This window comes from Marmota flaviventris, chromosome 17, assembly GCF_047511675.1.
Source record: "Marmota flaviventris isolate mMarFla1 chromosome 17, mMarFla1.hap1, whole genome shotgun sequence".
NCBI lineage: Eukaryota > Metazoa > Chordata > Mammalia > Rodentia > Sciuridae > Marmota > Marmota flaviventris.
Window position 1 is genome coordinate 55981244 of NC_092514.1, and position 9461 is coordinate 55990704.

Below are 9461 nucleotides of genomic sequence, written 5' to 3' on the forward strand. Positions count from 1 at the left end.
CACACACTCACACCACACTGCTCCCCCCATTCCCGAGCTACAGCACCACAGGCCCCTGGCACTCACTTGCACATACTCCCTGCCACGATGTGACTGACACGTGTCCTCCCACGCACACCTCGTTCACACGCACTCGCTTTCTAGGACACCCCCATTCACAGCGTGACACGCTGGTACTCTCTCCTCGCCCTCACAGACCTTCCATGAAAGTCCAAGTACCAGGGCCACTAAGTGGTTAAAACCCGAGTCCCTGACTTCCCGCTGGCCCTCCCCCCTTCATCCTCCCCGCTGGACTCCATCAATAATGCAGCCTGGAGTTCTGGGGAGTCGGCAGGGGGCCCTCGGCCGCTCCCCGCTCCCGGCCGGGCCGCGCTCCACACCTCCTCCCAGCCCCAGGGGAGCACGGTTCTCGATGCTCATTGGCTACTTTCTCCTAGGCCCTCCCTCCCAGCGCCCCGCGCCAGTCCCAGGCTGAGGGGACGGGCAGGGACCCCAGATTTGGCACCAGAGGAGGGAGCCCCACAGAGAACGAGAGACCCGGAGGCGAAGAGAGGCACGGGAGGGAGGCAGAGGCAGGTCAGGATTCGCTGAGAAAAGACCCGCGGGCAGGCAGCGACCCCGGGAGCCGGAGGAAGGAGGCAGAGCCCGGGGCGCGGGAGCCGGGCAGCCCGCTGGGGCGCGCGGGGACCTGGGCGGAGACCCGGAGCAGGAGCGCGGCGGGCCCGGGAGTGGGGGGCGCGCCGAGCCCGGCGCGGGAGGCGAGCCCGGCGGCCGAGCCCTCCAGGCGCTTGCACGCCCTCCCCTCGCTCGGCGCGGTATTTTTATCTGTGCCGGAGCCGCCGCCTCCTCCTCCTCCTCCTCCTCCTCCTTTTCCTCCTCCTCCTCCTCCTTCTTCTCGCCGCACGCACTCGCTGGCAGTGCCACGGCCCGAGCAGCACAGGGGAGCCGAGCAGGGACGCAGCCCGAGATCCCGAGGCACCCGCCATGGACCCCAAGGACCACAAGAAGATCCAGTTCTCGGTGCCCGCACCCCCGAGCCAACTCGACCCCCGCCAGGTGGAGATGGTAAGGGGGCCGCGCTCCGCCCCGCAGCGCTCCCAGCGCACTCCCCGGAGCTGCTGAGCCCACCCGTCCGGGGATGGGGTGCCAGGAGGGCACGTGGCCTCGGCCAAGGCGGGGGCGCCGGGCAGCGCGTGAAGTTGGCTGGAGACTCGGCAACTTTTTCCCGGCCGCCGATCCCGGGCCTGAGAATTCTGAGCTTCGGGACAGGCTGGTTCCTGGGAGACTGTCCTTTCCGCCCTGCACACTTGCCCTGGGCTAGTTCCTTTCCCTAGGTTACCACCCGGACCACTTGTCCCGGTTCCAGCTCCAGAGCTGGTCACATGTGAGAAAACTGGTACATCACACATTGACCCTATCACACGGCCCAGGAGTCTGAGCCTGTCACCCTGGTTCCCCACTGCCCTGCTGGCCTCCAGTCGCACCCTGCATGTCTGACCTGGAGTGACTAGCACCTTGTTCTGACCTCTTTCTGTTGTGGGGTCCTGGAGCCCTAACCTCAAGGTGGGAGAGGTGACCAGTTATTCCCTCATGGGGGCTGGGAGGTCTCCAAATGTGTGTGTGTGTGTGGGGGGGGGGGTTGAGGCAGAGGTCTGAGCCCACAGCCCAGCAGGGGACACTTGTTGATGAGATGCCACTGGTTTCCAGCAGAGCAGTGAGAAGGGGCCAAGTCATTCTGCGGGATACTGGGGGTTGGGGTCTGGAGGGCAGTGTTGGAAGCTTGGCATGGGAAAGTGACAGTTTCAGCTTGACTCACCTGGTTCTCTTTGTGCATTTCCCTGGAGCTCAAAAGGGACCTAATTAACTGACAGTTGGTCTGATTGCCAAGCTAGTGGGGGGGGGGGCAGTTGCTGGGAGTGCTCATTCCCCCACTCTCATGATACAGCCTGGCTCCTGCAGCAAGGAGGGCAACTTCTCATTTCTCACAGTGATTGGGTGAACTCTACAGCCTGAGAAAGATTGCCAGAGAGGGCCAGAGCTCTCCCTGCCTCCAGAGATATCCCCAGGCCTCTGGGCATCTGGGACTCAGACCCACACCTGAGCCTCAGTGTGAGGCCGAGGGGTCCGCAGTGCCCTGGCTTAGTCTCCCTCTGTAGCTGGATTCAGTTTCTTTGGAGCCCTTGATCTGTTCTTAGGTGGGCAGGGCCATGTGGGTGCCATGACCCATGGGCATCTCCTCCAGAGGGCCCATCCCAGGCATCAGGAACCACAGACCACAGACTAAACCACAGCGCCCAAGGTCTTCAGAAACTGGAGAGAGGAAGGGCCTCAGTGAGAGAAGATAAAAAGGGAGGTGTTAGCTCTGGAGTAGACATGAATGGAACCGGCCTGGGCTAAGAGTCAGAGACTAGGTTTTTTCTAGTCCTTTGGACTTTATGTGCTGTGTGACCTTGAGCACATGGCTGAACCTCTCTGAACCTCAGAGTTTTCATCTGTGCAAAATGAAAGGGTTGAGTGAGCTACAGAGTTCCTTTTAGCTCAAACCGCCTTTGATTCAAAGGCTCCCTGGGATCTCCAAAGCATTTTCCCTGTGGCCTGGGCGTGGGGGTGGAGTGGGACCTAGGGTGTTTATCCTGCAGGTGTCTATCCTGCCCCTCCTTTTTCCATCTCCTTAGATCCGGCGCAGGAGACCAACCCCTGCCATGCTGTTCCGGCTCTCAGAGCACTCCTCACCAGGTAGGGCCCCTTCTTTCCCTCCCCATCCCAGACCCCACCCTAACTCTGATGCCTTCCTGAGGGCCCTGCCAAAGTCCCAGGAATAGGAGACAGCAAAGACTGGGGAGTAGATAAGGTCTGGGAGCCCAGCTCCGCTGTTCATGCGTTAGCAGGGCACCTCCCAACACCAGGAGGGAGGACACACCTCCCTGTCCCCAGAGACTGAGACTTTGTGAAAAGTAACTGGGATTCTTTCTCTCTCCCTCTCCCCTTCTCTGGATCCTCTGTTGATGCTGGTCCCTTTGATGGCTCCCTCAGAGGAGGAGGCCTCCCCCCACCAGGTGAGTTTCCTGGGGCAGCTGGAAGGAGGATGCCTGGGCCTTTTGGGGTGGAGTCGACCTGTGCCTGCATTGCCAGCCAACTAACAGAGGGTGCCACCCTGGAGAGACATCAGCATGTCAATGGGTACCTCCTCTGAGAGGTTCTGGTGCCAGGGCGCCCCAACAGATCCTCCTCTGCTCAGACTGACAGTAGGATGCCCAGGACCTGGGGTCCTAAGCCAAGCCGCAGCTTCTGGGAGCCCCCATCCCAAAGCAGCAGTGAGGTCAGGGATCTGCCTCAGTGCAGAATTCAGTGGCAAAGCCTAGACCAGTCTGCCAGGGTTGCCAACATAGGATGAAGTGGAGAGAGGGTGAGGGGAAGGAGCCTCTGAGGAGTCCATTTAACCTGGCTCTTCCCTTGCAGAGAGCCTCAGGAGAGGGGCACCACCTCAAGTCAAAGAGACCCAATCCCTGTGCCTATACACCCCCCTCGCTGAAAGGTACTATATCCCACCTGTCTGTCCTGTCTGCCTGGCTGTTCCTTGAGCCCTGGAACTGGGCTGACACTGGGGGAGGGGGGTGAAATGTCAGCTCTTGTCAAGCAGAAGTGATTGCTTCCTGCATCACAACCCAACTTGGAGACCAGCTCTTTCTTGCAAAACACAAGGTGCCCAAAGACTGGAAAGGGCAGCTGTGGCCCTTAAAACAGTTTGTAGGGGGTCAAAAGAAAAGACACATCCGAAGTGACAAGTGGGTGAAAGAGACTCAGTCTGCATCTCCACTGTGCAAGCCCATCAAAAGGCACCTTCTCCCATGGGTCCCCCTGTTTTCCCCTCCCCTTCACCTCTCATTTGAACAGATCTGCATCCAAGATTTGCCCCATTTCTGCTTTTCCTTTCTGTATTAACAGGCAAGTCATTCCTTTAGCATATACTGAACCCCTACTGTGTGTTAGGCCTTGCTGGTGGGTACTGGGCAAAATGAGTAAGATCTGGGGGCTGGGATGTGGCTCAGTGGTAGAGTGTGTGCTCAGCATGCAGAGGCCTTGGGTTACATCCCTAGCACTGGGAAAAAATGAGATTTGGTTCCCGCCATCCTGGGCCCTTTGCCTCCAAGGTCAGCGAGAGTTCGAAGAGGGGAGGGTGTGTGGCCCAGGATTGGAAGGAGGTAGAATCCAACAGGCAGCAAGGCAGGCAAAAGGGAAGAAAGTTGCAAAGGGCGGGAGGTGGACATCCCAGAGGAGCCTTAGGGCCAGATGGAGACTTGGCTTCTGTCCAGGGACTGTGGGAGATGCACCTGAGGGAGAAGGGGTGCAGATCTGGTATGCAAAGGGCCTCTTCCTAGCTAAGTGCCATGCACCTACCCATCTCCACCTCTACTCCAGCCTGAGTCTCTTCCTGCCTGGCCAGCCCCCTCCTCCCCTGAAGAGGGGGAGGGAGACCAGAAGGGTGTGTTGAGAGCTCCCTTGGGTGGGTTTAAACTGTTCCCTGGCACTAGCCAAGATCAACAGGTGCACCTGCCAGCCTGTCTGGGCCAGCGCTGGGAGTAGAGGAGAAGGGCAGGGGTTCTTTCTTTTCCTCCAGGACAGGAAGATGAAGGGACACAGCAGGTATGGAAGGACTTCTCTACCTGTAGGGTCACAAAGCAGACATGAGGGAGAGGTCGCATCTTTGCAGGAAAGAACATAATAATCTGCCTCCTCCTGGAAGTGATGGGGTGAGGGGGGACTGTTCCCTGGATTCTTTTTGGTGGGAGGTGTGCTGGGGATTGAACCCAGGGCCTTGTGCATGCTAAACACACTCTATTGCCCATCTACATCCCAGCCTGGGGCCTAACGGTGAGCGTGGGGACATGGGGTGAGGAGACTGGGGCCAGGGTGCTTCCCATGCACCTGGCAGTGGCCAAGAATTTGTCTCCATCTACATTCCCCTTTGGGTCACATCTTGAAGAGTCTAGGTGGGGAGAGGCAGGGAGGTGGAAAAGGGGTCAGGAGCGAGGTGGGCATTCTGGGGACCATGTTGGGTTCTTGCAGATAAAAAAGGGAGACTTGCTGGGTGGGGGCAGTTCAGGGTCCCAGAAGTGAAGAAGCTGGAGGAGGCAGCGTGGGGAAGCTAGGGGAAGCAGGCACAAGGACGAGGGAGGACGAGGGAGGCAGGCGAGGTGAGGCACGAGGGAGGCCACGGGAGCCAGGGCAGGTGCTGCACACACCTATTGTCGCTGCAGCTCACGAACTGGAGTCTCCTCCCCCGGCTGGGGAGGGGAAAGGAAGCTGCCCCAGCTGCCACCTTCTCTCTCTTCTCCCTCAGGGGCCCCCCCTAGAGGGCACTGTTTGGTAGGATCCTGCTCCTTTCTGGGCCAGGGAAAGGGCCTGGCAGGCGTGGGGGTTTGTAGGGAAGGATTCAAAGGCCTTAGGGGCGGGTGGGCAACACTGTCTTGGCTGGGGGTGGGATGCTCCAAGGCCAGAGCTCTCACACTTGGTTCAAGGTGTAGCTTTGCTGAGTGCTCAAGGCCAGGGCAGGGCAGTTTATGATTTATTGCACTTTTATTGCCTGGGGAACTTGCCCAGAGTCAGCGGGAGGCACTGGGCTGGCTGCTGGGGGCAGGGCGGGGCAGTAGGCACACACAATGCACCCTCTGTGCCTGTCCCTGAGCTGGCAGGAGCACTGGGCCTTGCTCACTGCACCGGAGGTTTCCAGCCAGGATCTACCCCCTGGACTTTCTGAGGGGAGGGTGGTGGGCAGACCAAGGAGCTGCTCAACTCTGCCCTGCTGGGCAGTGTCTGGCCTGGGGGCCATGAACTGAATGTTCCATGTGCTTTAAAATCTACCAGCCTTTGACCCCCTGCCGACTCTGCTCAGTCTCAGCTCACGATGTTTCCTCAGCCCTGTCACGCCCCAGAACCCTCAGCGTGGCCCTTTTCTCCCAGCCCCCTGTTCCTTTCCATCTTTGTGAAACTTTCCTCCAGCCACCCACACTGTTCCCTTCCTAGGCCCTATCCAAGCAGGTCTTGGTGGCGGTGGGGTGTGTTTGCTGCTTTCTAGGTCACCGCAGAGGGAGCTGGGAGCTTGGGGATGTGGGTCAAGATTGTGGGGGCTGCATCTGAACAGGGCACTTCCCCAGGCATGGACTTCATTGGCTGCAGACTATTGTATCTTCAATCCAGAATCAATTATTCCTACTCTTGGAGCCTGGGGCAGGGATGTGTGGATTGGCATCTAAGACGGTGGTTTGGTGGTGGTGGGGTATTGCATGAGGACTGGGGTGAGCCATGAGCCCTAAGCAGGCAAGTTTCTCCCCCAGAAATGGAAAGGAGCAAAGCCCTAGCCCACAGACAGCAGCTTCTGCCTGGTGGATACTGTCTCCAGGACTGGCTGGTTGGCAAGGTCAGCTCCCCAGCCAGGGCATGGTTAGCTGCTGCTGTGCCTGTTGGGTCTGGTCTTGCCCAGCCTGGCACCCTGTGGTGTGGAACTGCTCTGTGGTGCCAGTCTCTGAGGGGGCCAATATCTTGGGACAACTTAAGAACCAAACGTGATCAGATTTACCCCCTGCTGCTTCTGCCTTGGTCTGGCCTCCAGCAGGCTGGCCTGTAGCCTTTGGCCCTTGAACTGTGTCTCCTGAGAAAGTTACCCCTATCCCAGACTCATGGGGAGGAGCTCTGGGGGCTGTATCTTGGGCCTGACTGACCCTCGCCTTCCGGGGTCCTCTCTGTGCCAGCCGTGCAGCGCATTGCTGAGTCCCACCTGCAGACCATCAGCAACTTGAGTGAGAACCAGGCCTCGGAGGAGGAGGATGAGCTGGGAGAGCTGCGGGAGCTGGGTTACCCAAGAGAGGAGGATGAGGATGAGGAGGAGGATGAGGACGAGGAGGAAGAAGAAGACAGCCAGGCTGAAGTCCTGAAGAGCATCAGGGGGTCTGGTAAGCTGAAGGGACTGTGAGGCATGGGTTCCACCACCATGCATTAGGCGTGGGTGCTCCTGGAGGATCTTGGAACACCCCTTCCAGTACAGTTTCATACAGGTACATGGCAATGACACCACGGGTCCTCCCCTCCTCCCGCCCCACAGAATCCTTAACTTCACCTATGATGTTGGCTTCCTCCAGTCTTGGCTTTTTCCTCTCACAATCAGATTTTCCTTAATGATTCCTCTCTTCCCTAAGAATTAAGGCAAGACCACATGAGGGCTTGAGGTTAGAAGTAAAAAAGGGGGACTGGGGTTGTGGCTCAGCGGTAGAGCGCTCACCTAGCATGTGCAAGGCCCTGGGTTCGATCCTCGGCACCATATAAAATAAATAAATAAATAAACAAACAAATAAATAAATAAAGGTATTGTGTCCAACTACAACTAAAAAAAAAAAAGAACTAAAAAAGGACTTTCCACACAAGAGCAATGAGAGGGTGTGAGGAGATTCAGGGATAGTGGACTGAGAGAGCCCAATTTCCCCTGTGCCTGTATTTCTGAATCTGGGATGTGGTCTCTGCTGGGATGCAGGGGGCTGGCTGATTTGTCCTCTCCAGGACCCAATGACTGTTTCTTCCTTTTCCTTCCTAGGGGGATGGAGGGTGCCCTCTAGTGTCCAGATGGAGAATCTAGATTTAAGAACCAATTTGGTCCTCTGCACCTCTGACCTCAGCTGCCTGGGGGAAAAGAGAGAAGCTTAAAACCTCCATAGAAGGGGCCTGAAGGCAGAGGTTCCAGGTCCAAAAATCTCCATGGACCATCCTAAAACCCACAGAATTCTGGGAAGAAAGATCTCACCCCTCCCACAGTTATTTCTTCCAGTCTGGCCATGGAAGGCTGTGCCACATCTATCTACAGCTATCTATCCACATCTATCCCTCCTACTGCACCCTAAACTTTGTGGTATCATTATTTATGGGAATGACAAACAGCGGACTATCCCTGCTTGAAGTATTTAACCCTTAAATCCAAACAAGATAGCTTGGGTCACCTGTCTGCATCTCTGACATTGAGGGGACCAGAGGACTGGTATTGTTAACTCAGCTCCAACTGAGACCCCGAGAGCAGGGAGAGGGAACCCGTCTCGCAGGACACAGGGAGAGGGGTCAAGTCTCCCAGGACAAGCAGGAGGGCACCGGGTCACATGACAAGACTACCAAGGAGCAACATTAACCCCCAGCACTCCTGAATGCTGGCACTGGGCTCTCCAGGCATTTTCTCATAATCTTATTTGAGGTAATCTACATAATGTCACTCATCCACAACATCTCCTTCAGCAAGGTATGGGCTGAGTATCTAAACCATATGTTGAGTCATTGGAAGAGTTGTTCTAGTCCAGTGCTCTCTCCACTATGCTATGGTGACTCAGAAAGCTTGGCCTCAGTCATCAGAGTAGCTCTTTCTCCAGGACATCCAGACAGACACTCAAAGCCTGCATTGGTTAGTTTGCGGTGAGGGAATGGAACCCAGGGTCTCACATGTGCTAGGCATGTGCTCTACCACGGAGTTAGACCTCCAGCCCATCAAAGCTTGTGTTTTGATTCCCTGTCTTCCATCCCTAGCTGGGCAGAAGATAAGCTATGGCCAGGGTCTGGAGGGGCCCTGGGAACGTCCGCCCCCTCTGGATGAGCCTCAGAGAGATGGAACCTCTGAGAACCAACTGGAAGACGCAGCACTAAATGGTAAGGTTTTGAGCCTGGGACGAAGAGTTGGAGTGGGAAACTTGGGGGGTAGGTCCAGGCCCTGACTTCCTCTCTATTTGCTTTGCAGAGCCAGGGGAGGAGCCTCAGCGCCCAAGCCCTCCTGAGCCTGGCACTTAAGTTCCCAATCATGCCTCTCCCCAGAGGAAGTGGAGGGGGCACCGCTGTTCCCTAGAAGCCCACTCTGCCCTCATCCTGTTTTGAACCCTTCCCCTCACCTGCTAGGGCTGCAGCTTCTAAGTTCTAGAAGACTAAGGCTGGTCTGTGTTTGCTTGTTTGCCCGCCCTTGGCTGATGCCCAGAGTCTCTGATGCCTATCCCTGCCAGTTGTTCCTCCATTCACCCAGTGGGAGGTGGGATATGAGCAAGCCCACGCTGGAAAAATCAGAAACCCAAAACAAGGATTGCCCCTTTATAATTCCACTCCTCAGATCCTCTCCCCTGGGCACAGGAGACCCACAGGGCAGGACCCTAAGATCTGGGGAAAGGAGGTACTGAGAACCTGCAGGTGCCCTTAGATCTTTCTCCATCCCCTCTTCTTTGGAAAACTCCAAGTCACTACCCCTTTCACTGGCTTCTACCAGGACCCAGGACAAGACTTTTTCTCCACAGCCTCCACATTTTGGAACTCTTCCCTTTATCACCCCTGCTCCTCCTGGGTGCCTGGAAGATGGACTGGCAGAGGCTGCTTTGTTGCATTTTGTTTGTGCTTTGATGCCAGGAATGCCACCTAGTATATGTCCTTAGAAGGGGCACACGTTGGGGGGG

General features: G+C 56.9%; 1 protein-coding gene across 1 annotated transcript; it reads left to right on the plus strand.

Annotated features, from left to right (window-relative positions):
* Window positions 1-909: 909 nt before the first annotated feature.
* Ppp1r1b (protein phosphatase 1 regulatory inhibitor subunit 1B) lies at window positions 910-9450 on the plus strand. Its single transcript, XM_027923137.2, has 7 exons — window positions 910-1065; window positions 2676-2736; window positions 3034-3056; window positions 3460-3535; window positions 6750-6950; window positions 8557-8676; window positions 8765-9450. Exons 1-7 carry the CDS (start codon window positions 985-987, stop codon window positions 8812-8814), a joined length of 612 nt encoding a protein of 203 aa, XP_027778938.2. The 5' UTR covers window positions 910-984; the 3' UTR covers window positions 8815-9450.
* Window positions 9451-9461: the final 11 nt, after the last annotated feature.